General features: G+C 52.4%; 1 protein-coding gene across 1 annotated transcript in view; it reads left to right on the top strand.

The window, feature by feature from the left end:
* TCERG1L (transcription elongation regulator 1 like) overlaps positions 1–27,250 on the top strand; it is a 50,140-nt gene that overhangs the window by 10,804 nt on the left and 12,086 nt on the right. The window contains 4 exon segments of the mRNA XM_069020295.1: positions 1,259–1,423; positions 19,770–19,895; positions 23,934–24,028; positions 25,089–25,177. Coding sequence (XP_068876396.1) covers positions 1,259–1,423; positions 19,770–19,895; positions 23,934–24,028; positions 25,089–25,177 — 475 coding nt within the window.

Below are 27,250 nucleotides of genomic sequence, written 5' to 3'. Positions count from 1 at the left end.
AGCAAGGAGTTAATTCAGATTTGACATCAGACAGTTACAGTTAGGAAAGTTGAGAATAATTGTGTTCCATGTGTTCAAATATTTGGCTTTTTTATTAAGTTTTTTCATTTAAATTTAATAATCCTGCACAGTTTGTGTGTGAGTCACTGCTGCCTCGTCCCTCAGGGTTGTGGTGATGTGTTCACATCTGTGGGGTTTAATGGCTGAAAATGCTCCAGCCACGAGCTGGGGCTTTGGAATCACAATTAACAAAGGGGCTCTGGGAGTCCTTCAGAAATATCTCAGTGACACAATAGCTGGGGTTGGAGGGGACCTCTGGAGATCACCCGTCCATCTCCCTGCCCAGGCAGGGTCACCTGGAGCAGGTGACACAGGAACGTGTCCAGGAGGGTTTGGGATGTCTCTGGAGAGGGAGACTCCAGCCCCTCCCTGGGCAGCTGTTCCAGGGCTCTGCCCCTCCATGGAAAGAAGTTTTTTCTCATGTTGGGCTGCAACTTGCTGTGGTTTAGTTTCTGGCTGTTGCTCCTTGTCCTGTCTCTGGCACCGCTGAACAGAGTCTGGCACCATCCTCTGACAGCCCTTGAGGATATTTGTATGGATTGATGGGATCCCCTCTCAGCTTCCCTTCTCCAGACTGACCAGGCCCAGCTCCCACAGTCTCTCCTCATCTCAGAGATGCTCCAGTCCCAAAATCATCTCTGGCCTCTGCAGGACGCTCTCCAGTAGCTGCTTGACTTCCTTTCTTTGTTTCTTCTCCCAGGCAACCAGTGACAGGATGAGAGGAAACAGCCTCAAGATGGGGGCCTTCAAGGGAAGGTTTAGGTTGGACATCAGAAGGAATTTCCCCATGGAAAGGGTGCTCAGGCCTTGGCAGGGGCTGGGCAGGGAGGTTTGGAGTGCCCATCCCTGGAGGTGTCCGAGGAAGGGCTGGAGGTGGCACTCAGAGCTCTGGGCTGGGGACAAGGTGGGGACTGGTCAAGATTTAGACTCAATGATCCTGGAGGTCTTTTCCAATGTAAATGATTCTGTGGTTCTGTGGTTCTTGAGCTCTGGAGACCAGAACTGAGCCCAAAATACAGCTATATTCTCTATAACCCCTGCTCAGGCTCTGGTGTCTCTCTGAGGGGGCACACAGGCCAGATGGGACATGCTGCATCTTGTTCCATTTTGTGCCAAAATTCAGCATGCTGAGCACATCATTCTCCCCAAGCCTCTGCTCTCCCCTCCAGCTCACACTCGCTGTGTCTCTCTCCCACAGGTGGTTGCCAGAACAGCCTTAAAGCAGCGGGTGGCACTCAGAGCCTGGCGCTGCTGTCCCTGGAGCCCGAGGCCCCCCAGGGCCCCCCGGGGCCGAGCCTCCAGCCCTGCCACCTCCTCACCTTGTCCCCCATCAAAGTCCCGCTCCTGGCCTCGCCCTTCCCAGGTAAGGTCCCTGCCGTGGCCCTGAGGAGCGGCTCTGGGCAGCTCAGGGCTGCTGTGTGTGGGTGTTGGTGGATGCCGAGGGCTCGGGTGGCAGCGCTGCAGCTGGGGGTGAAGTTGGGGTTCTGGAGGGGTTTGGAGGCGTTCTCTGGGATTGGTGTCAGGAGTGGGTTCTGTGGATGTTTGTCATGGTCGTGTCCCTGTCACATTTAAGGGGCAGTCAGTGAACTGAGCTGGTTCCTCCCTCATCTCCGGGGGTTCTGTGGGAAAACCTTCTCTGAGCCCCAGCAGCACATCCTCAGCTGGGACGGGCACTCACAGGCTGGCTGCTCAGCGTGGTGAAGTCCCAAGCAGATTCTCTGGGTGTTTGGTGTTACAAACGTGCCGGGAGAGCACAGCCTGGGTCTTTTCCCAGAGGTTGAGGTGTGGTTGCTGCCTGGAAAAATCGCTCTTTTCTGGGTGTTGAGTGAAAACTTCCTGAAGGTGGCAGCTGAGGAGGCACTGGGGCATCCCTGCCTGGCTGGGCAGCTCTGGCTGACTGGAAGCCTTTAGGGTGATTGTAACTGTGCTTGGAATGCTTGAGGCTATTTTTAGAACAGTTATATGCCAATTAAGTTAAAAATGTAAATGAGGGTGCTTGTTCCATCTTTTTGGTAATTGAAGCGTAGCACAGCAAGGCACAGGGAGAGTGAATTCTGCAGAAGGTGCAGTTCTGGCTTGGTGTTCATGGGAGAGCTTTTAATGAGAAATGGGTCTCAGGGATTCTTGTTCCTGCCGAGGAGCCACCCGGAGAAATCCCAGGGGTGTGAGCAGGGCTTTGGGATCAGGGCTGGGAAGAGCAAACTGACCCAGAGGAGTGAGGGGCAGGAAAAGGAGGCTCAGGGGGGACCTTGTGGCTCTGCACAAGTCCCTGACAGGAGGGGGCAGCCGGGGGGGTCGGGCTCTGCTCCCAGGGAACAGGGACAGGAGGAGAGGGAACGGCCTCAGGCTGGGCCAGGGCAGGCTCAGGGTGGACAGCAGCAGGAATTTCCCCATGGAAAGGGTGCTCAGGCCTTGGCAGGGGCTGCCCAGGGAGGTTTGGAGTGCCCATCCCTGGAGGTGTCCAAGGAATTCCTGGAGGTGGCACTCAGGGCTCTGGGCTGGGGACAAGGTGGGCATTGGGCACAGGCTGGACTTGGTGACCCTGGAGGGCTTTTCCAACCTCAGGGATTCTGTGGAATGGCTGAAAATGTTTTGTACTTAGTCAAAAAAAGGCTGGTGCTGAACTTAGAGCAGAAAGCAGAATTAATGCTGCTGTGGGACAGGGAGTTGGTGCTGCTTCCCAAAGAATATCCTGTTTGACCCCTAGAAAACATTTTGCCTGTTTAGGAGTATTTTAGAGGAGAAACCAAGGGAGGACAAAATCCTTGTTTATCTGGAAAGCAGGATTCCATGTGAGACATGTTCTCAGTGGGGTGTGGGGAGCAGCTGATGTGCAGCTGGGGGAGCTGGGCACGGCGAGTGTGGTGATTCCAGGAATCTCTGTCCCTCCAGAACCTCCTGGGCTCTGGGACAGTGGTGATTCCAGGAATCTCTGTCCCTCCAGAACCTCCTGGGCTCTGGGACAACAAACGTGCCAGGCCAGGAGATTGTCCCGGTGCTGTCCCTGGGTGTGTGATGGGCCATCAAACACTGCACCCTGAATGCCTCAGCAGCCATCCCATTCTCAGTCACTCACAGCAAACCCACGCTGGGGGTGTTCTGTCCTGCACGATGGAGAGCAGCTTTTTAGGAAAGAAAGCTTGGGAGCGCCCGATCCACGAGCAGTAAACCTGAGACTTGGCTCCTGGTTTTTCTCTCTTACCACATCTCTGGAGGGAAGGCTGGGGCCTTTGCAGAGCTGCCATAAAACAATTTTATAGGATTCATTTTGCTGTGCTGGAGGACAGGATGAAAGGTGTTAGGGTTGGATTTTGTCACCACCAGCCTGAGGCACAGCTGCCCTGGCAGGCTGGGCAGGAGCCTTGGGGTGCCCTCGGGGCAGGGACCTCTGCGGCGTCCTTGGCCTGGGCAGGTCCAGCCACAGGACCTGGCAAAAAGGGCTGAGGGTTCGGAAGGTCTGGGGAAGGGACCAGGGTTGGGACAGGGAGGGAAAAGCACGTGCAGAAAGCCTAAATCCAGCCTGGGCTGCATCCCACACGCACAGTTTGGGACAGTGCTGAGGCCGGGTGTGATGGGACAGGGGGATGGTTTCAAACTGCAGGATGGTCCGTGTAGATGGGAGATTGGGAAGGAATTCCTCCCTGTGAGGGAGGGGAGGCTGCATTTTCCTGATCCACGTGTGACTCAGAATGTGACATTGGGGTTAATGATCTGTGGCATTGGGGTTAACGACCTTCCCACATTCCCCCAGCCTAAAGTTCATGAAAGGCCATGTTCACACAGTAGCAATGAACTTCAAAACCCCAAAATTAAATTATTTCCAACTTCAGTCTCCATGTTTATGGGTGCCTGGAAGGCTGAACGCTGTGTGTGTGATTAATTGATTCCATTAGAGACCAGTGTCCCATTCCTACCTTGTGTAGTCCAGTGTCTCTAATCACAGGGATTTGCTCAACCAATAGTCTTAGAAGTGAATACTTATTTTTTAGACCTTTGATTATGGTCAGTTTTGCAGCCTTACAATTAATTTCTGGCAGCCTAATTAGTAACCCTGGGAACAGCAGGGCAGTGCCACAAGGGGGGAGGTGTGGGAAGGGCCCTGGGCAGGTGAGGATCCAGGCTCTGCTGCTTTGCCCCCTCACAGAGGAAATTCCTTGGAGCTCCCTTGAAGCAAATCACCAGGAATTCAGGGGAACTGAGAGTGTGCACAATGCAGTGGTCATTTTTATAAGTTCATTTTAATACAATTTATTTTACATTTTGTGAAGGAGAATCAGAAGAAAGCTCTATGAGAGAGCACAGGATATTTAGGGAATTTAAAGCCACGTGCAGCCTTTCCCTGGCAGGATGCTGTGAAGGATCCCAGCTGGATTCCTGGGAAATGGGGCTGAGCAGGCAGGGGTGGGATGTGCTGGCTGGTGCAGGTTGCTGTGCCTTGGCTCTGCAGTCAGTTGTGCTCCTGGGGATTATTTTGTCGCTGTGCTGATCTTAGAAAAACCTGTAATGATGAAATAAACGTATGGGAAAGAAGCAGCATAAAAACCCCGGCTTTAATGGCAACATAAAGCACTGTTTTATATGGAATAAAACATTGAAGCTTGAGGAACCTGTCCATGGAGTGATGTGTGGCTGGACATTGGAAGGCTCCAGCTTAGGCTCTGTGCAGTGAGAGGGCCCTTGGCCCAGCACTTCTGTGCTCTCTGCTCTCCCACCAGTGAGGCGACTGGAGAAGGTTCCAGCACTGCTATTTCAGCCCCATTTTGGGTTAGTATTGCTTTTATTTCCTTTCTTCATTTTGCATCTACTGGTGGTGCTGCTTGTGCATCTCCCAGGCAAATGTTCCCTTAAATATTTAATGGCAGCCTGGCCGTGAGTGTGGATTTTGTGCCAGGTTTAACATAAAGACTAAACAGGAGCTCGTGGAGCTGCAGCTCCTGACTGTGCTGCATCTTCCTGCGCTCTGCTGGGGGAGGAAACTGCATTTCCCAGCACTGCCACGCCAAGGCTTTGAAAGCCTTCTCAAAGAACCCCTAAATGCATTAAACTTTGCGAAAGCGAGCACTTACCTGCAGTAATTAAGGAATGGAGTGTCTGGTAATCTCTAATACCACTTTGCAGCTATTGCATAAAGAAGTGGGTATTTATTTTGTTCACATGCAGGTTTTTAGTGATAGGAGTGAAGAAGGTAAGAGATGAGTCTGTGGTTATGAACTCTGTAAATTAGCAGTGAGCACAAATATTAAAAAAGGCACCATCTGCCATATAATCCATTTGCCACCTGTTCCCTGGCTCTCAGCATTATTTAAGGGTTTAAATGTAGCAGTTTAGGCTGCCACAGAACAGCTGGGAAGTGGCTGAGCCTTTTTCCTCTCAGCACCTTAATGCTGTGTGTTGACCCCGGCTCTCGGTGCCAGGGTTGTGTCCGAGCTCTGTCCAGTGACTGTCAGTCCCTCGTTAGCAGGAGCTGCTGATTGAACCACGGCTCAGAGCACAATTAGTGATGGTTCAGGTGGGGTTGGGAGCAAACAGCTCCTCTTCCCAGCAAAGAGAAGCAGAGGCTGTCCCAGAGTGGCCACAGAAGCTGGGAAGGGGTTGGTGCTGCAGGAAGGTAACGGGGCAGTGGAGTTCTTCCCATTAAATCCTTGAGCTCAGCCTGGGATCCTCATGGAATCACAACGTCCCAGGATGGATTGGTTTGGAGGGACCTTGAATCCCATCCAGTGCCACCCCTGCCATGGTAGGGGCACCTTCCGCTGCCCCAGGCTGCTCCAAGCCCCAATGTCCAACCTGGCCTTGATGTTCCAGCATTTTCCCAGATGTTTCCTGGCCAACCTCTTCCCTGCCAGTTCATTACTGGGAGGGCTGTGCTGAGGACATTTTTCCAGCCTCTGTGGGAACTCCAAGCTCTTTCCTTCCTTCCTTCTCTTAATGAGATTAATTAAAAGCTGCAATCCAGTGAGTAAGTGCTTGGGAAGCTCGTGCAGCTCTGGGCACTGGGATGGTTCCTGCTGGCTCTGCCAGGCCGGTCTCTCTGCTGGGCTCACTCCCATCCTTTAAGGATGCACTCTGTGGGAATTCTCCTGGTGCAGTTCTCAGTTCAGATTAGTCCAGCCCTTCTGTACACCAGAATTCCAAGATGTTAGGGGAGCAAAAAATAACAATTTTGGAAAGATCGCCAGTATTCCGAGCAGGAATGTGATGTTCTCTCCTGAGGAGGCTTCTCCTTCACCTTGCTGGGTGTCCCACGTGCCTGGCACTGAAACAGCTTGGCTTGGAATGCTGAGTAGCTGTAACAAGCTCATTGTAAATGATCTGCCCAGCTCTAATGCTGGGTAACGAAGCAAGTAAATGAATGTTTATAGTTATTAAAGTGATAACTTCCTACCCCAGCTAATATTCAGCACAAAATCACTTTTTGGTTCCCTATCTGTGTTGGCATGTGTGAGGGAAGGTGAGCTCGTACAGGGGGCTCAGATAATGCCCAGAACCACACTGAAATGGTAACAATGCCCTCCTCCCTGCACAGTGAGTCTCTGCTGGAAGCTGCAAGTGCTCAGCTGCCCAGTTAAGACCCTGTAAGGAATGGGATGATGGTTCTCAGAGTGTGAAAACTCAGCTGTTTCTGGGTTACCCAGGCAAAGTGCAGGAGCAGGACGAGCAGGGTGAGATCAGGCACAGCTTTGTGATATTGCACATTTTTGCACCATCCACGTTGGAAACTCATCATGGAGAGTTTACTGATGCAAATACATGGATGGACCAGACTGGATTTATGGATCACGGTGCACTTCATACAAACAGGGGAGTTCCCAAGGCTTTGGGATGTCTGAGGAGCAGGGACAGGACCTGAGGGTCGGGCTGGACATCAGGAGGAGGTCACACCTCAGTCCTGCTTCGTTTGGGCCACGCTCATGGTTAAGGAGCTGCTTTTGTGGTGTGCACCGCAGGAGCCTCTCAGTGCTGGGATGTAATAGCAAGGTATTGACAAAGGGAAAAATATCAATACTTCAGTGGCAGTTACAGAAGACAAACAGCCCAAATCCTTTCAGTCGTGCCCAGCTCTTGGTAAATGTCATGAAAGTCAGAGTTAATTTACTGTATCCTTAACTGCTTCTTAAAACACTGAGCTGGGTTTTTCTGTGGGAAGTGCAGTGCTGTGCAGTGCTTAAATCAGGTTTCACTGTTAGGAGCAGCAGTTCCACTGTTAAAATCCCAGGTGGGTTTTCCCCAGCCAGGAGCCAGGCCAGGTGTGCAGGCTGGGGCTGTCATCACTGCTGGGACTTGGGGGGTAACACTGATACGGGAGTTTATCATTTTCCTGGTGTCCCTTTGAGGAACTTGGGCTGGATTGGGCAGATCAGGCTCTTTCTCTTTCTGTTGCAGACTCAAATTTAGTTGAGATTTGTGTAGCTTAAAAAGTCTTCACTAGACTGGATATATTTCCTGTTAGTGGAGCAGAAGTCTTAGAAGGAAAAAACAAATTGAGTGAAACAAAGGAACAAGCCCTGGAAGGATGATGGGATCATTCCAGGAAGAATTCTTGCCTGTCCCTCTCCAGGAGAAGACGAATGAATGAGAATTCCTGTGAGAATTCCATGAGGTTTAAATCAGAGCTGAGGGAACACCTTGTTTTGGTGGCTGCTGCTGCTGTGTCCTTAAATTTATCTGTGCAATTCAACCCTTAGGAGCTCTGCACGTGTGGCCAAGGCTCAATGGAATGGTGCTGGGATGCAGAGAAATTCCCAGTGGATGGTCAGACCCAGCTTTTGTGTCCTGCTTGGGGGTGCCCACAGAGTATTGGGGGACTTGGAGAGGGGAACAAGGGAGCAAATCTTGCTGAGGTCCCTATAAAAGATGGGAGTGGTGTTGCTTTGTGTGCATTTGTCTTGCTTGTTACCAGGGAGAAAAAAAGCATCTTTTATAACTATTTTCTGTGTGTTCAGCCAAGTTTGTGTTTCAGCTATTTAGGGGCTGGTGTTGATACTGTAAAACAAAGCCACAGAGTGGATTTCAACCAGTATATTCCCAATGTTTGGCCTGAATTTTAAGTCCTGAATCAGGGCTGGATATGAGGTGGATTCAGTGCAAAACTAAACCCGATGGAGGAAGAAATTCCCCAATCTCCACTTTCTGGACTTGCATCTGCAGGGTCCTGTATGTGCTGGTGACAGCTCTCAGTGTGGTGTCTTAGGCAAGGGAATCATCTCAGCATTCCCTGGAATAGAAGGGGACCCTGGAAGGCTGAGGGCTCCGTTTTCTCCAAACATTTCGTCAAGGGGACTGAGAGCTGAGCAAACCCTGTGCCACAAAACATCCTTGGAATCATTCAAAAACACTGCTACACTTCATCTTGGAAATTAAAATGGATATAGAAATACCTGACTGGGAGTTTATTATGAAGGAATGGAAATTCCAGGGCACCATGGCACAACATGGGGGGGTCTGCAATGCTGAGAGCTCAGGGTTTGTATTATTATTATTATTATTATTATTATTATTATTATTATTATTATTATTATTATTATTATTATTCCAGTCAAAAAGCTATTCCTGCTCAGCTCCTTGGATGGTGGGAACCAAATTCACAGGGATTTTCCTGGTGTTTGTACCCAGTTTTGCTTTGGAGGCTGTGGATGTTTCCTGGGTTCCTCAATCAGGCCCCACTAAAGTGTAAATAAATGTAACGAGGTAAAATGAACCTTCCTTCTTGGCCAGAATATAAATAAGGGAAATTAATTACATTTCCCAATTTTAAGTGTGCCGTAGATGTTCCCCAGAGCACTAAATGGAATTTCTTGGATTTTATTGCAATTGCAGCTCTGTTGGCACATGCAGGATGTGGTGATGGTGGAAGGGGGGAAAAGGAGAAGGACTTGGGGGTGTTGGTGGCTGTCCCATCCCTGGAAGTGACCAAGGCCAGCTTGGAGCACCCTGGGATAGTGGGAGGTGTCGGGGGGGGGGGGGAATGGGAGGTGCTTTAAGGTCCTTCCAACCCAAACCAGTCTGGGATTCTGTCATTCCCAGAAAATCCCTTCTGCCAGCCCCTGTTCCACGTTGAGTCCCCTCTGTGGTTTCAAGACCCCAGGACCTTAGACCTCCACTCAGAAACCACCATAGAAATTGAGCACGAGAGGCACATTCCTGGTTTCTGCTTGAGTGGGTTCAAAATTCCACCTCTAATTTCTGGCTCAAATCCTCCCAGAAATGAGCATGTGAAGATTTCACTCTGAAACACAAAGGATTGGTTCATGCAGAAATAATTACTCTGCTACGACGGGGAGCGAGAGGGAGTTCTGAGGGTTTGATGCTGCATAATTCAGTGTATTCTCTCAGAATTACGTCCCATCCAGAGAGGAGATTGAAATTTGGTGCTGGAGCCTGCATGAGGCTGGAAATGAATCATAAAAGTTTGGGAAATGGGACTGGATGGAGCAGTGAGAAGGGCTGTGGGAGATGAGGGGTGTGGGGTCATCATCACCATCATCCCCTTTTCTCCTGGTGTGGGCAGAGGCTCCCTGGCCCCGTGGTACCCTCGGGTGCAGGGTGGTCCCACCTCCCCCTCCCTGGGCTTGGGAAACCTCTGCTACAGCCCAGGAGAGTCCCAGCCCCTGCCAAACGTGCCCAGCCACACTCAGCATCAATTCCTGCTGTGGCTTTGGGGCCCTCCATCCTTATTTTCCAATTTTCTGTGATGGCTCCATGAATAATTCAAGAGGAGTCTTCTACCCGGCGCTGGCTGCCCCCTTCCCTGCTCAGGAGGTCCCTGTGTCTGGGAGGTCTCCCGGGTCAGGCGCTGCTGCTCTCAGGAACTGGCCAAAAATCCAATACCAGCTTTTTTCCCCCAATTTGGAGACTCCATTAAGGTCTGTAATGCAGCAGGGCCTGAGGAGAGCTCGGTGGAGTTTTCCACACCCAGAAACCACAGCTGGAGAAATGCTGCAGTCCCTGCTCCGAGCCATGGGCTGTGTCCTGCTTGGGATTTACTGGAGAGGGAATGCCACAGCTGTGCCTGGGAAAATGGGAATGGGGAGGGAGGGATCCTCCAAACGAGATCCCAGAAAAATTGCAATTGTTGAGACTTTAATACAATATTAATAATGACTTATATTGCTCTGCTCCCTGGGCCAGGGACAGCACCCAGGGAGCAGCTGGAGCTGGGCCAGGGAGGTTTAGGTTGGAGAGCAGGGAAAGGTTCTTCCCCCAGAGGGTGCTGGGCACTGCCCAGGCTCCCCAGGGAATGGGCACGGCCCCGAGGCTGCCAGAGCTGCAGGAGCGTTGGGACAGCGCTGCCAGGGATGCCCAGGGTGGGGTTGTTGGGGGGTCTGGGCAGGGCCAGGGGCTGGAATGGATGATCCTGTGGGTCCCAGCTCAGGGTATTCCATGATCCCAATAGCATTTAACACAAAGCCCAGAAGAGGATCAGTGTTTTTAGGCAGCAGGATAAACAATCTCAGGATTTTTCCCTCAGTGAACACCAGAGCTTGGCTTTGCTTCACCCAGTGCTCATATGGGTGGTAAATCCAGGGGATGATGGAATTCCATGGGCTCTGCCAACCCCACACCCTGAGCAGCCTGGATCACTCCCTGGACCAAGGGAGGGTTCTCCCTGTCCGTGCAGTGTCCCAAATCCAGCTCCAGTGTTTCCATGCCTGGCAGGAGCTCTGTCTGTCCTGCTCTGTTTGTGGAGGCAGAGGCTGGAGAACAGTGGGCTTTGGTTTATTTTTTCTGAATTCCCACAGTGTTTGCTTTCCAGAGGATCAGATCCACTGTGCTGCTTGGCTTTAGAAGGCTGCAGGGGCTTTGGGAAGGCCAGAGCTCCGTGACCTTTCCTTTGGGGGAGTCGCTGCCATGGTGAACGTTTCCTCTGCAGTGTTCCCAGGGAATTGATTAATTAATTGATTAACTATTACCTGGTGGTGATCTCGTCCCATTTGTGGAGATAACTCAGGCAGTGAGGCAGGGACCTTGGTTTGACCTTGTGTGGTGCAGATCCAGGAGATGTCCAGGCTCTTCCCACTCCTGGACCTCGGGGACATGATGGGCTCTGTCCTGCTGAGGGGGATTTCTTCCTGCTGGAGACTTTTCATCATTTTCCTTCTTTCTTTTTGCCTTTTCTTGTGCCTTTGCCTTCTCCAGCCCAGGTCAGCTGGGGGAGGTTTCAGTGTTTTTTGTTTCAGTACTGGTTCTTAGTGTGCAAAAAGTCACTGTCATTGTCATCTGGGCATGGGATCCAGGCCTCAGGTGGAGAGATTTGCCTCCTTTTTGGGCACAGTTCTGGCAAGATTTCTTTTTAATGAGTAAAACCACCCTGATACTTCTTTCTCAGTGCAGACTTTTGAAAATCAGGAGCATATTCACTAGAAAGGTGCTGATGCAAGAGGAGCAGCAGATGCGAGGCAGGGGCTGTGTGGTGATAACTGGTGAAAACTGGTTTATCCTGGGAAGTGATGGATCCCATTGAGGGAGCACCATTCCCACCTTGCCAAAGCAGCTCAGTAACTCAGAGAAACTTGTTGTAATTCCAAATAATCCCAGAAGTGTGCCCAAAGGAATGGTTTGTTTGTGCTTCCCAGTGTATATTTTGATGTCTGCTGCTATCCAGTCCCTCTTTGCACAAACCAGGCTCGAGGAGAAGCCATCCCTGGGGGCTCTCTACTTTTCCCTGGGCTCCCAGTGTAGGAGTTCAGCTTAGTGTCTGTGCAGGAAAAAATCAGTGAGTAAAGGTGAGTTTTACTCTGGGATCACAGAATCACAGAACATCCTGAGCTGGAAGGGACCCACAGGGGTTGAGCCCAGCTCCTGGCCTGGCACAGACACCTCGGGAATCCCCCCACGCCTGAGAGTGTTGTCCAAACACTCCTTGCCTGTTTATCTTTCAGAATAAGAGCAGTGAGAGAGAGCTGCCAGCAGGAGTTGTATTTGCAGCCTGAAGCTGTGGGATCTGAGCCCAGGCAGAGTCTGGGGCAGGGGGAGCAGGGCTGAGGCAGCTCAGCAGCCACCCAGGGACACGAGCTGAGCCTGCGAGGATTTGCATCGTTTGCTCTTCCAAGCAAGGCTTGGATGGTGTTTAATAATCCTGCTCTCCTTGTTATTAAATGTGTCGGGTTTAATTCCGTCACTGTGAGCCCTGCTCTTACAGCTCTTGTCATCGGAAAGCTCCCTGAAAGCGGGGAAATGCTTTCTGTTGGCTTTTGCTGCTCACAGAGCTGCAGAGTTCTCGTGGCACTTTGGGCTTTTTTTCCAGTCAAAGCCAACGCTGGGGTTTGGCACAAAGTGGGGAGTTCCTGCCTGGATCTCCAGGCTGCAAGGGCAGCACCAGGGAAGGTGCAGCACGGTCAGGGCTGGGCAAGGGCTGTGCTGGGGTGGCCATAGGGGCTTGAACAACCATTTCCCCCCAAAAGGGAGGAGATGAGGATGCTAAACCCATCTACAATAATTCCTCTGAGGAATCTTTTAGACTGGGACTCGGCAGGTTTCCCAAATGCAGCAGCAAGGCATTGAAGAGCAATCAGAGCCATGGCTCCCCGTGATTGTCCCTGTCTGAAGGCAGAGGGGAGCAGGAGACTTCACAGGGTTTTGGGGGATATTTTGTGCCCCTGAACCCAGCAGGTTTGGGGTGTGGGGCTGTCACTGTCATGGAATCACTGAATAGTTTGGGGCTGAGGGACCTTCAAAGGTCGATCCTGTCCAACCCCTGCAATGTCTCCCTCCCTCAGGGCAGGGAGCATTTCCCTGGCTGATTATGATGTTTCAAGCATCAGTAGCACAGGACAGAACTGTAAAACGTGGCTGAATGTGACACTTCAGCTTTCAGGGGCTTTGATTTGTTTTGATTTCACTTTGCTTTTCAAGCTGGTGTGACTTTCCTCGTTTTGCTGCTCATTTGGTGGAAATTGCAAAAGACCAGGTTGTTAAGAGAAGAGAAACTGGAGAGGGAAATTTTCCCCCAGCACAGCTCATTGCAGAAGGTGCTCGTTGTCACTTAGTCCTGACTCTGCAGATTTTCAGGAATTCTTGCTGACTTCCTATCTCCCATCTTCCCTTCCCGCTCCAATAAGCAATTTACTCCAGCATTTACCAGTTCCTGAAGTGGTTATGGCAATGCATATTGAAATGAAAGCTCCAAATTATCCTGCAGAAACAAAAGTGCAGCTCCTGCTTGTGCTGGGGAGGGTGCGGGGTCGGGCTCGGAGCCAGCAGGATTTGGGATTTGCTGGAGATCACAGAATCATGGAGTGGTTTGGGTGGGGATGACCTTAAAGCCCACCCAGTGCCACCCCTGCCATGGCAGGGACACCTCCCACTGTCCCAGGCTGCTCCCAGCCCCAATGTCCAGCCTGGCCTTGGGCACTGCCAGGGTGGGAAATATCCTGTGGAAGAGAGAGGTGATGTCTCTCCATATTGCTGTTCTGCTCTGCACTGATTTATCTGTGCATATATCCCTACCCAGCTGTAGTTCTGTGTCTCATGCTTTCATTTTGCATTTCACCAAAGACAGAAGACCCTTCACTAATTTTCTGACCTCCTTCTAGGGCAATTTATTCCTCTGATGGATGGGGTGACTTGGCTTCTACACCATCAGTTTTAAACTAAAACCACAAAGCATTTCTGTGCCAAAACCCAGAAGCAGCTCCTGCTTCTCCCAGTCCTTGTGATGGCCTCGAGTCTCCTGTGCCAGTGCCAGGCTGTGCCATCCCTGCTGAGAGCTCTGCCTTTCTAGGAACGAACATCCACACTGGTGTCACCCCTCACCTTCCAGCTCATTGTCATTCTCCTGTGCTCCACCCCAGGTCACAAATGGATTATTTTTGTTACTTTCCAGTGCAGTAGAAAAGGAGCTCTTCAGTAGAAATTCACATACTGTTTTTTCAATTTAAAAATAAAAAAAGCCCAAATAAAAAAAAAGCCACAGGAAACATGGATGAGGAAGTGCAAAGCAGTTGGGGTAATTCTGCCAAAACCAGTGATGCTGCCAAAATTTCGAGGGTTGTTTCTGTTTGGGTTTGGAAACCAGAGAAGTCTGATTTATAAAATTCTGCTCCTCTTTCCCACTGTTGATGGAAGTGGTCCATGGGACTCCCCATCCCTGGCAGTGCCTGAGGCCAGGTTGGGCACTGGGGCTTGGAGCAGCCTGGGACAGTGGAAGGTGTCCCTGCCCATGGCAGGGGTGGGATTTAAGGTCCCCCCAACCCACAGCAATCTGGGACTCCGGGATTCTGTGGTGTAAATGCTGTTTGTGTCTGGTGTGTCCTTCTCTCTAAGCAGCCCAAACCACCCCTGTCTGCCCCTGCCACGTTTGTTCAGTTTCCCGTTTCCGGCTGGGATCGAGGGGCTGTTGGCAGGTGCCAGCTGGGACAGAGCTGTGCCCACCCGTCACCCCTGCCCTGTGACCCCCTCTGGGGTGGGTCCCAGGAGAAAGGGCAGGCAGGGATTGCCGTTCCCAGCCCCAGTTTGGGCTGGGAGGTCACAGAGCGTCCCAAAGCACTGCAGGGTGCTGGGCTCTCTCCATCACCCCGGGAGCACCAGCTGAGCTCCAGCTCACCCAGTGAGCCTGGGGCTGAGTTTGGGGTGGCAGCGAGGGCAGGGCAGCTGTGCTGAGCCCTGCAGCAGCTGTGCCAGCTGTGCCAGCTGTGCCGGGCTGTTCTCCCCAGCAGCCCCTGTGCAGGCAGCCAAGGGCAGCTGCTGCTCAGGAAACACCACACGTTCCCAGGTCTGAGGCAGAGGGAAGGGCATAATCAGATTCAGAAAGTGCTGAATATTTTTAATGAACGTGTCTGGGCCTTACAAAGAAACAGAGGAAGGAAGGAAAATGTCTCAGAGGTGGCTCCTGGGCAGCCTTGTGTTTACCCAACAAGAACTGCCTTGAGGAGGAGCGTGCTGTGTCCTTGAGGGGAAGGGGGAGCAGAGCTTGGGGGCTGCGTGTAGCTGAAGGAGGCTGCCTGCGTAGTAAAAAGTCGATTCTTTTTTTTTTTTTTATTACTGCTCAATTCTTCCTTTTTTTTAAGCAAAGAGACTTCTTCTGTCCTTTGCAGATAGGCAGGACTGCCCCAAATGATCTCATCAGGACAGACAGTGCTTCTAAATGAAGCAAGTCCCTGGGCCCTGATCTCCAGTAACTTCTGGGGTCAGGAAATGCTAGCAATAATAAAAATGATGGGGTGCATTTCTGGGCCAGGCTGTTGGACACGGTGGCTGCAGTTGCTGATTTCACTGCTCTTTTCCATGAAACAGCCTGTTCATGGCCCAGGATGTCACAAACTCCTCCCTGGGGCTCCGAACACTTTGGTTGCACCGGGATGAGCACAGGGGGCTCCTCATGAGGGGCAGGGCACCCACAGCAGGGGAGGTTTAGATCAGATATTAGGGACGTTTTTTCGTGGAAGGGGGTGTAAAGCTCTGGAACAGGGAATGGTGGAATCACCACCTCTGGAGGGGTTTCAGAGTCCTGTGATGTGGCACTTGGGGACATGGTTTAATGGTGACCATGGGGGTGGTGCTGGTTGGACTTGATGGTCTGAAAGGTCTTTTCCAGCCTTAGTGACTCTGGGACTCCCTGATCCCAGCTGGTGCCGGTGTCACCCACCTTGGGGCTGGGAACGGGCACATTCCTCCAGAGTAATGTTCCAGTGGTGAAAGAATTGGACAAGATCTGGATTTATTCTGATTCCTTCTCCCCACACCATCCTGTATATATATATATATATATATACCATCCTGTATCCCGGTCTCTTCTGCCTGGAACGTCCCTCACCAGCACAGAGCTGGATTTCTCTGCTGGGCTTGGCTCACCTCGGGCAGGAGCTTTGTGCTGGTGCTTCTGCCCGACCTGCATCACCCTCATCACACAGTGCTTAAGGTTATTATCTTCTCTGGCAACAGCTCTGAACTCTACCCCTGGTTCTTTCTCTCAGTTCAAGTCCAAATCCCACGGGAGACATGGAGAGGCAGCAGGAGTGAGTTAAGTGGGAAATGCTGGCAGTGGTTTTTATGAGGAGCTGTGGTTTCCCTGCAGCACTGGGCAGGGGATTTTCACTCCCGGCGCTGGCTCCCGGAGCTCCCCACGCAAAGCTGGGAATTGCAGGCATTCCTCACATCCCACGGGGGCTGGGGGAAGTGCCCAGGAGCAGATCCCTCTCAGACATTTCAATGCCTTGAACTCAGTGCCAGCAATGGCTGGACGGGGTTGGAAAACAGGGCAGAGACCGGAGTGACCGGGGGATAAATCTGTGTCAGGCATGGAGCACCCTCCCCTCCTACCCTCTCCTGGCCCTGCTCGCCCCTGGCCCTGTCACCTTTCCCAGCTCTGCTCACCCCTGTCCCTCTGACCTCTCCCATCTCTGTGTTCCCAAGGCTGTTCCCACAGGCAGGGCAGCATCCTGCAGCTCTGGGATGAGGCTGGTGCATGCCTGCCCTGCAGCCCAGCCATGCTCATTACCCACTGCTGGGAGCTGATTAGTGCCTGGCTCCACTCCTCTCCTCAAGGTTCTGTTCCTTCCAGCAGTCTCCAGGCATTTGGGGGAGATTCCTCTGCAGAGGAATGCGTTTCTTTATCCCAGTTTTGTAATTTGGTGTTAAAATGGAGTTGTAGAATCCCAGAGTGGTCTGGGCTGGGAATGACCTTAAAGCCCATCCATCCTTGAATCACACTTGAGAAAAGCTGGGTTTAAACCCTTGCTGAGCTTTAATATGAGGATGGAAGTGCCTTGGCTTAGTTGGGAAAGGCACGAACTGAAATTAACTGCAGGAGCTCTCCATGGCTGGAATCAGCTGCAGTGCAGTCCAGGACCAGCATCCCATTGTTTTTCCTGTGCAGCGATTCCTGTTAGCAAAGGTGGGAATGCTGGTTTTCTGTTCTGGGAAAACTCTACTGTCCAGTTTAGTTTGTGGGATTTGGCTCCTGGTTCCTGCTGGAGCTGAGGTACATCCAGTCATTTACAGGATGGGGAATTTCCCATTTTCTTCTTCAAGTGCTGAAGCAACTGTGCAAAAATGCCACTTCAGCTGCTGAGGGCTGGGTGTGTCCACTGCACCCATTCCCAGTCCAGCCAGTGTGGCTGTGGCCATGCCCAGCTTGGCCAGAGTGGCATCCCCGAGCTGCCCTTTCCTGGGAGCAGGGAGGGGACATTCCCTGGGGCTCCAGCAGCCTCTTGGCTGAGCCCCCTGTCCCTGTGGAAGGTTTTTGCTGCCAGAGGGACAGAGGAGGTGGGGCTGTGGAGCCCCAGTGCCCCGGGCAGAGGGGCTGGGGATCCCAGTCCAGCCTTGGATCTCCCCTCTGGATTCCATCATCAGACACCAATCAGGGCAGTGGATCATTTGCAGTAGGATCCCCAGATTTCTTGCCCTTCCCCTTCTGCCTTCGTCTCCTTTGTCCCTGTGGCAGTTAATGGCAGTGTGGGTGGCTCTGTGTTTGGAAAATGCTGGGAGATGACTGAAATCATCTCAAGAATGGGCAGATGCTCTCCAAGGCCCCGTGCTCGTCAGGCCTCTCAATCTCTGCATCTTCCAAAACTTCAGAGGGAAGAACTTTCCTCCTCCCTCCCCTCCTCAGGATTATTTTAGAGTAAAATTGGCTGGAATTTAATCATGAAGCACTCGGAGTGTGGGTTCATACTCAGGTGTAATTCCAGCCCAGGTTATGTTCAGTTCAGACCAGGGGCTGATATTGCATCGTGACATTCAACTCCATCCAGGCTTTATTTGTATTCCAAAGCCATCCGTTGCAAAGACTGCTCTTTATAAGCACAAAGAGCTCCAAAGCATAAATATTTATTCCTTAAAGGTTAAGATTGCCTTAAATCATTCCAGCTTATTTGGTGAGCAGCAGTTATAATTAAAATAAGCAGTTGAACTCAATCTGCATGTATGAAATGCATATATATGTGTATATAAATATATATTTATATATACTTGACTCCGATGCGGATGGAAGCCGTGGGATAATTGCTTCCATCACATCAAAAGATGCACTGATATTGTTCCTGGATTGGATAATAAATCAACATAAAGAAGCAGCTGAAATTATATAATGGCAAGTCACGTTTGAACAGGCGGCAGAAGCCGAGGAGGGGAACGAGCCGAGCTCGTCTCGAGTGCTGGCTGGGATTGCGGGAGATAATTATGCAAGTTATGGAAATGATTCCAGTTCTGGGTGTGGAGAATTCATAGGGCCCAGACTCCTTTGGGTGGGAAGGCACATTCGAGTTTATCCCATCCCACCCCTGCCATGGCAGGGACACCTCCCACTGTCCCAGGCTGCTCCCAGCCCCAATGTCCAGCCTGGCCTTGGGCACTGCCAGGGATCCAGGGGCAGCCCAGCTGCACGGGAATTTCTCTGATGCTGGATTAGTGTTGGGGGAAAAAAAAAAAAAGTAATAACAAAATTATTTTCTGATCATCCTTTTCTCATGTTTTTCCTGCAGAACTGCTTGTAGTTAATCTCCCCTATCCGAAGGAAATCCTCACCTGGGAGGGTGGGCAGGCCCTGGCACAGGGTGCCCAGAGCAGCTGGGGCTGCCCCTGGATCCCTGGCAGTGCCCAAGGCCAGGCTGGACATTGGGGCTGGGAGCAGCCTGGGACAGTGGGAGGTGTCCCTGCCATGGCAGGGGTGGCACTGGGTGGGCTTTGGGATCCCTTCCACCCAAACCCTTCTGGGATTCCATGGCTCTGTGCTGGAATGTTGTGCTTTGGCACCTGGAATTGTAGGGACACAGATCTGTGAAGGGGTTCCGAGTGTGTGAGTTTTTTTAACAGACTGAACGTTTCAGAAATGATCCATATTATTCCAAAATGTGGAGAAGTTGGGGTGGGAACTGTTTGACAGCTCATGAATAGCTGGTGAAAGGAAGGGGCAGGAAATCTTGCAGCTTGGATTGTGCTTGGGAATTGTGTTACTGCCAGAGTCTGCCTTAAAGCAGGGATGTGTCTGCACAGTTTGGCAGTGGAGGCTTGTAAATGGGACGTGGGGACTGCTGCTGGGACACCTGGACTTCCCCTGGCAGGAGATGGTGTTGGGTGGCTCAAGCTTCTGAAAAACTTGTGCCCAGTTAGTTGGAAATGAAGGCTCCAGGTGTGACCTCGGATGTGGCGCCAGCCAGGAATTGTGCAGACTGAGGAGCCTGGTGTAACTGGCCTGGTCCTATAATGCACATGAGCAGAGCAGTGGGTTTCTGCTCTGGGCCTTGTCCGAGCAGACTGTGAACCCCTGGGTAAAGCTGCACTTTTAAATTACTGGCAAAATCATTTCCCATGGACAGAGTGGGACACAAAGAAGTTGTGATGAATAACAGTGGAAACCAGAGGGGTGTTACTTAAAATGAGAACACTGATCTTGCTGTGACCTGCTGGGAGGGCATTGATCTGTCCTGGCAAGTTCTTATTTTGAGGGCTGCAATTTAATTAATTTTAAGTTTCTGGGACTGTTTATTGGCTGAGAATCCGTGGGCATCATAGCCAGGAACTGAGCTGAACACAAACCTTGTTTTAACCCTGCAGTGGGGGCAGGGAGCTGTGTTAACAGATGAATTCACTGAATCATTCAGGCTGGAAAAGCTCCCTGAGATCCCCAAGTGCAGCTGCCAGTGCAGCACCACCGTGTTCACCACTGACCATGGCCTCGAGTGCCGAGAGCTGGGGAAAAAAGCTGAGGGTTTTAAGGGAATTTTTGTTTGCTTAGCGAAAAATGCCATTCTCTCCTTGTGGTTTGCTCCCAGGTTCTGCCTCCAGGCTGGACACTGCCGTGGGCCCCTTGGTGCCAGCACAGGTCACCCGTGTCACCGCCGTGTCCGCGCCCGCCGTCACCTTCATGGCCACCAACCTGATGGATCAGGCACGAGCAGGTGGGTCCTGGCCCCATGTCCTGGTTCTGTGGCTGGGGACTCTGTGGCGTGCCTGTGTCCTGCAGGGATGGGGTCCCCGAGCAATCACCCCGGGTTTGATGGGTTTGCTGTGCTGGGGTTGTGCTGGTGCTTCCTGTGCCTGACCTGGGGCCACTCAGCCAAGGAGGGGCTGCCACCCTTGTGGCCTTTGAGGCACCGTGGGGCCCTGAGGGCACCTTCCTGGCACTGTTCTGTGGAAAAAAATGGTTTATGAGGAATTGCTAGGGATCAGTTCAGACATGACCTATCTGATCCTTCACCCCGGGGATTACACTTTGTTACCCAGAGAAGCTGTGGCTGCCCCAGCCCTAGAAGGGTCCAGGGGTTGGACGGGGTGTGGAGCAGCCTGGGATGGTGGAAGGGGTGGCACTGGATGGGCTTTGAGGTCCCTCCCAACCCAAACCAGGCTGTGGTTCCATGATTTCCAGGGCAGTGGCAAACAGCACCTCTTGGGCAGTGCTGGCTGTGTGCCTGGAACACCCAACCATGGAATGAGTTTGTCCTTGAATCCACACCAGCAAAGCATTTGTCTGTGTTGCTCTCCTGTTCCCATTACAAATCCCCTGAACAATAACAGGGAGGGTGGGGAGTGATTGTTGCAGGGAGGAGAAAAGCTCAGCTCAAGAGTTGTTCTGCGAGGGGAAAGGAGCACTTGGAGGGCGGCAAAAGTGGTCAGAGCAGCAAACAAACACCAGTTACAGGGGAAAGCAGCATGAGAAGGCAGGGGCTGGAGTGGGAGCTGTGTCCCTGGAGCCGTGGTGAGGGGGGAAGGTGGGACCCCACTGCCTGGAGCAGGGCAGGGGCTGGCTGATGGGGCCAGCACTGGAGTCCCTCCCTTGGACTGAGTAAGAGCCAGCAGAGGAGGAGCTGGGGACCAGCCAGGGAAGGTTTTAGGCTGGTATCAAACACCAGAGCAATGAAGTTGTGGGGAGAGACAGAACTGACCTGTGGAGATTCTGGGGGAGGGTAAACCCCACAGTGCGGGATGTGTGCACTGAATAAATCCAGTTCTCAGGAGCACTTAAAATCAAAATTTTAAACTTTTTTGAAATTAATGGATGTTTGGCCTCTACATATTTTTACAAAACAAATTTTTATTATGCCTTGTCCACAGCTCCTCATGGCATGAATCCATCTTCCCTCTTCCCCTCCCTCTCTAATTCTGCTTTTATTGAGGTGTTTGTGATCACACCAAACATCCTCTGTGCTATACCCAAGGTAGCTTTGCTGCTTCACCTTTCCTTGCCATGCTGTGAATTATTCATGTCCCTGCACCTGCTGTGGAGCCTGGGAGAAGCCTCTTTAATCAGGAGCCTTTATCTCCATCTCCCACTCATCCTCCAGCAGCCGAGCAGGAACTCACCAGTGCTGATTGAGCTGCTGAGTTTGGGGGCAAAAAAAGGGGTTGGGAATGTGTCGTGGTGGCTTCACTGTTGGGCTGCAGCTTCATTGTGCACTTAAGAGGGGGGAAAAGGTTAATTAATGAGCAAAGAGTAAATCTGGGTGAAGGTGTGCCCCAGTGAACGCCTCGTGTTGGTCCTGCCCAGCGTGGGCAGAGGAGGGGAGGTCTCCCCTGGGGCTCCACGGCCCCGTGGCACAGCCAGCCCCACTCCAGGGCCGGGAGCTCCTGCCCTGGCCTCACTGGGAATTCCTGAGCCTGGGGAAGGAGAAACAACCTTGGATTATTTTCCTCTTTACGTTGTATTCAGGGAGAGCACTCAGTGTTCAACTGCAGGTGTAAAACTAAATGGCTCCTGCTATGCACAGGGGCTTTCAGGAGTTTCCTTTGTTATTTTATTTTATTTGTTTGGGCTTTTTTTATTCCCATCTTCTTTTATAGGTGCTGACTGCCCAAAATGCTGCAGCAGTGTGTTCCACATGGGAATGCCCAGGGAGCTGCCTGCTGCAGGAGCTCACCCACGGGTGCAGCGAGGGCTGCAGCACCCAAGGGTCTCCCTGGGGCCTTGGCTTTGCTGGGAGGGTGCTGGGAGGGAGCTTTCACAGGAGGAGAAAGGAGAGGAGCTTTCAGGAGGGATCAGAGACTGCCTCGGGTGCTGCAGCTCAGTGTCTGTCTCCCTCTGGAGCTGTGGGAGGTTCAGGGGCAGAGTGGCTCTGTGCCCACACCAGCACCTCCCCACCCTGAGCCTCAATCTCATCTTCATTAATAAATGACCAAGGCAATTACCTTGTGCTGAACCCTCCTTTGCACAGTCCAGAGCTCCTGGACTGTGCTTTGGGGTCTCCTCCTATTTCAGTTTAAATCTGGCAGTTTACATCTGTGTATTATTGGCTGGGAGGGTGGGCAGGCCCTGGCACAGGGTGCCCAGAGCAGCTGGGGCTGCCCCTGGATCCCTGGCAGTGCCCAAGGCCAGGCTGGACATTGGGGCTGGGAGCAGCCTGGGACAGTGGGAGGTGTCCCTGCCATGGCAGGGGTGGCACGGGATGGGCTGTGGGGTCCCTTCCCACCCAAACCCTTCTGGGATTCCATGGTTTGTATTAATGCTTCCAAAGCCAGGGAATGTTTTCCTGTTCCTCATGCCTGTGTGCCTGTGCCTGCATGTGGATGGAATATCTTGGCTGCTTCTCAAACCAGCAACCAGTGACGACTATAAAAGTACCAACATCACCTCTGGCCATTGCCTGTGGCCTCTGCAGGTGCTGGTCCCGGGGCTGGCCCTGGCAGTGGCCCTGTGCCACCCCTCTGTGCCAGGCCTTGCTGAGTGCTGTCCTTCCCTTCCCAGGGGCCAGGCAGGGGGAGGCCAAGGTGGGCACTGACACTGAGTGTGACTTCCCTGTGTTCAAGGACCAAAGTGCCCAAAAAGCTTTGATTCCCAATTACCAGATATCCAGGGAAGGAAGATGAATTTAGAGCCCCTTTTGATGTGCATCAGCGGCTCCCTGCTCCTGGCTCCTTTAATGTGGAAATTAATGGCTCTGGTTTGTAAATCTTCTTTTTTGCTCCCCATAAAAAGGGAGAAGTCATCTTCTGAGCAAAATGCCATGGATTTAATGTTTTATTATTCTGAGATATTCAAGGGAAGCAGAGTCAAATGGGGGCCTGTTCTGTACCTGGAGTGATTTTGAAGTTAATGGAGTAGCATTTAGAGGTGAATCTTCCCCACAGAACCACAAAATCCCAGACTGGTTTGGGCTGGAAGCTCCTCCCATTTCCCCCTGCCATGGGCAGGGACACCTTCCACTGTCCCAGGCTGCTCCAAGCCCCAGTGTCCAGCCTGGCCTGGGACAATGCCAGGGATGTCCAAATTAAGAAAATGCCATCTTTGTTAATGTCTTGCTGTGCAAACTCCTTTTTTGGGATGGTTGGGTCTCTGTCTCCCACCTGCTGCCTTCTTGCCTTTCTGTGTTGTCCCTCAAGGCCTCTCTGTTATCCACACACAGTTTTTGTAGGCAGCAGACATTTCAGGGTTTGGGATTTCAGGATGGTTTAGGGTTTAGGATTTCAGGATGGAGACAGCTGTCTGTAACAGAGAGGGAAATGTTCTTTCCCTGCTTCCAGTGGGAATCAATCCAGCATTCCCTGGGGATTCCCACAGAGGTTACCTGGAGCACAGCAGGATCTGGGGGCTGGGAGCAAGAGGATGTCTGGGGGTCGTGGTCCCCAGGGGGAAGAGGATCAGAGAATTGGGGAATCCTTTAGGCTGGGAAAACCCTCTGAGATCCCTGAGTCCAACCATGAAGCCAGCCCTGCCCAGGCACCTCTGCCCGTGTGCCCAAGGGTGTCCCGTGGGGGCTCTGGGGAGGCAGGACACCACACTCAGTGCAGTAAAAGCCTCTCCCTGAGGTCTGGGAACGGGTTCCACTGAAATGTGGTGTTTGGAGAGGAGATGCATCCCGGGCACAAGGGGTGTGCGAATAAAGGAGGAAGAGGTGGCAGGAGGAGGCTCAGAGCCACAGGCAGCAGTTTGGGTTTTCTTCACCAGTTTTGGCTTGTTGTGGGTTTATTTATTTCACATTAAAAGAGCTCCTTTCCCCTCACAGATCGTGGCAAGGAATCGAGCAGAGCCTCCTGCCCCCCGACGCTGATTCTGCACACGGAGAGGAAGAGTGTCCCCACGGGCAGTGACAGTGACAAGGTCTGTGCTGGAGCTTCTTCCAGAGCCTCCTGGGACCTGTGAGCTGCACAAATCCGGGTCAGGGTCAGGACTGGCCTGGCTGGAGCTGGGCAGGAGCCCTGTCACTGTCAGAGGACAGGGGAGGGATGCTCAGGGCTGGTTTGCTCCCCATGGAATCTCAGACTGTTTTGGGTTGGGAGGGACCCCAAAGCCCACCCAGTGCCAGCCGTGCCATGGCAGGGACACCTCCCACTGTCCCAGGCTGCTCCCAGCCCCAATGTCCAGCCTGGCCTTGGGCACTGCCAGGGATCCAGGGGCAGCCCCAGCTGCTCTGGGCACCCTGTGCCAGGGCCTGCCCACCCTGCCAGGGAACAATTCCTTCCCAATATCCCATCCAGCCCTGCCCTCTGGCACTGGGAAGCCATTCCCTGTGTCCTGTCCCTCTGTCCCTTGTCCCCAGTCCCTCTGCATCTCTCCTGGAGCCCCTTTATGCCCTGAGCTCTCCCTGGAGCCTTCTCCTCTCTCCAGGTGAGCCCCCCAGCTCTCCCAGCCTGGCTCCAGAGGGGCTCCAGCCCTGGGAGCAGCTCTGTGGCCTCGTCTGGACTCTGCAGCAGCTTCAAACATGTTTTTGCTGTTTAATGGGGACAGAGGTGCAGCTGGGGGACAATCAGTCACCCTGGCAGTGGTGATATCCCTGAGCAGTCCCAGAGGAGCAGGAAAGGAGCAGAGCTGGCACAGGGCCCTCCCTGGGCTCTGGGGAGCCCCCGCTGCTCCCAGGCTCGTTCCTGTCCTGGTCAGAGCCACACTTGGAGTTATCCCTCATGCCACTCTCCCAAGGGACCCGTTGGTGTGGACAGAAGGTGTTGGCTGCTTTGTCACTTACACTGCTCTAAGTGGGGAGGCATTTTTAGCCCTTCCCGTTTATCTGGGCTGCTCCAGAGGCAGCTGGCTGTCCATAAAGCCTCTCCTGGAATTCTGGCCGTGAGGTGACCCACTCCAGGCCGAGGGGTGATTTGTCCACCAGGAACAGTTCTCTGCTCCAGCTTTATTTGTTAACTCATCCCTCTCTGTGTCTCTCCAGGATCACTCCTTCAAACTCGTGAGTGAGGCTGACAGCGGTTCCAACGGGAACAAGCCCGTGGCGTCCACCCCAGTGCCGGGATCCCCATGGTGAGGAGGTGCCAGAGCCCTTCCCCAGTGCCACCCCCTTCCCACAGTGCCTTCCTGGGCTGGGGCATGGGCAAAACACTGCCAGGGCTTCAGCAGCAACGCTGGGTTCCTGGTGCAGCGCCTGGCAGAGCTTTTCCTCGTTAATCACGGCCTTAGGGAGACTGGGGGGGGGAGCCACGAACACCAGCCAGATCCCTGGGATCTGCAGGCTGGGCTCTGCCTCGCTGTGTCTCAGCTTGGGCGGTGCTTGGATTGAGCAGAGAGGAAAACCAGGATTTAAAAGAAAAGGTGTTGCTTTTTGGGGCCAGATCCTCTCTCTCCCAGTTCTTTCTTTGCCACCCAGTGGCAGGGGTGCCTCTGCCTGTCTTGCAGAGCTGGTGTTGGCTGCAGGCTGTGTCTGACACAGGCTGTGTCTCATGGTCCAGGTTCCCTGAGCATGTTCCCCATCAGGTGACAACATGAGCTGTTGTCGTGTCACCAAAGCTCTTGTGACATTTCTAAGCAGATAAACCCTTCTGCACTTTCTGCCCTGAGAGGTTTTGTCTCCTTCACCCCTATAATAATTAGTTTCTATTTAGGGGCTGACATCCATGGGATCTTTGCTCCCAGCCCCAATGTCCAGCCTGGCCTTGGGCACTGCCAGGGATCCAGGGGCAGCCCCAGCTGCTCTGGGCACCCTGTGCCAGGGCCTGCCCACCCTCCCAGGGAACAATTCCTTCCCAATCTCCCATCTATCCCTACCAGCCAAGTCTGTCTCTTCACCTAAATGCCTGGATTTTTCCCTTCCTTCTGGAACAGCTGTGGTATTTCTGGAGCCTTGGTTTGGGACTGTTCCTGTCCACCCCCTTGGTGTTCTCCAGGGCCTGCTGGGTCGGGGTTTCTGGGAGAACAGAGCTTCCCACAGTCCCATAACTCTTCCAAATCATTCCAACTCGAGGAAGAACCTCTCTTGTGAGATAGATACCCAGTGGTTTGTGATCCACACCACTGTGCATGAAAAGAGACGTGGAGTATTCATGTAGTATTTATAGGATGTGTACTGTGTATTACATAGTTACATAGGCAATATGTCAGAAAGGTTAGTAAAGATATTTATCATGTGCATGTCACTGAATCAAGGATGCCAAAACTTCCATGGGTTTGTGCAGCCAATTTTATGGGATCTTCCCTGTCCTACACAGGGTGTGTTGGGTTATTTTATGACAGTACCCTGCAGTGATGGAGCACTTTTCCTGTTTCCAGTCTTTTACCTGGACCAGACCCTTTTAAACCCAGCTTTGATCCCTGCTTTTAATAACTATTAAGCATTAGAGCTTGTAATTATGAGGTTGGTTCCTTCTAGGTAATTTTGCTTCAGAGACAGCAGCATTTTCCTCCCAGCAGTGTGTGTGTCTCAGTCAGAGTGGGTTTAGTTCTCATTGGGATTCAGGAAGCGCCAGCCTGAGATGGAAATTCTGTTTGTTTATTTACATATAAATTTAGGGACGTACATCTCCAGGTTTTTGAATGTCTGTTAAGGATGGTGCAATAGTTATTTTCATATTATTTTGGCTGATTCCAAATGAATGTCAGGACAAGGAGCTGAACTGCTGCCGTGCATATTTCCCTGGCCAAGCCCAGGGACCGCGGCTGCTGCTGCAGAGCTGGGTCACGTTCGGCAGATCCCAAACAGAGCCCTAAAAATCATCCTAAAGATCTGCAGTAGCGGGGGGACCTGTCAGAGCAGGTGGGAGCTGGCTGGGATGCCATGGGGACAGCACAGGGATGCTGTGGGGATGCCATGTGGAAGCTGTTGGGATGCCATGGGGTTGGCACAGGGATGGCACAGGGATGCTGTGGTTGCACCTCTCCCCACCAGTGCAGCAGGTGAGGCTCCCATGGCCACCTGCCAGCCTGTGGCATCGAGGCAAGGGCCACACAGCCCCACAGCCAGAGCTCCTGCCCCTGGCTGCTCTCAGCCACGGCTCCAGAACCCGGAATGTCCTTCCCTGGGGCTGCTCCTGCTGGGAGCACCACGGCCTTCTCCTCACCTGGTCCTGTTGCCCTTCCCTGACAGACTATTTCACCTGCTGC

Source organism: Aphelocoma coerulescens, chromosome 6 (genome assembly GCF_041296385.1).
Source record: "Aphelocoma coerulescens isolate FSJ_1873_10779 chromosome 6, UR_Acoe_1.0, whole genome shotgun sequence".
Lineage (NCBI taxonomy): Eukaryota > Metazoa > Chordata > Aves > Passeriformes > Corvidae > Aphelocoma > Aphelocoma coerulescens.
Note: the sequence above shows the minus strand (reverse complement) of the source record. Positions and strands in the feature narration are given on the sequence as shown.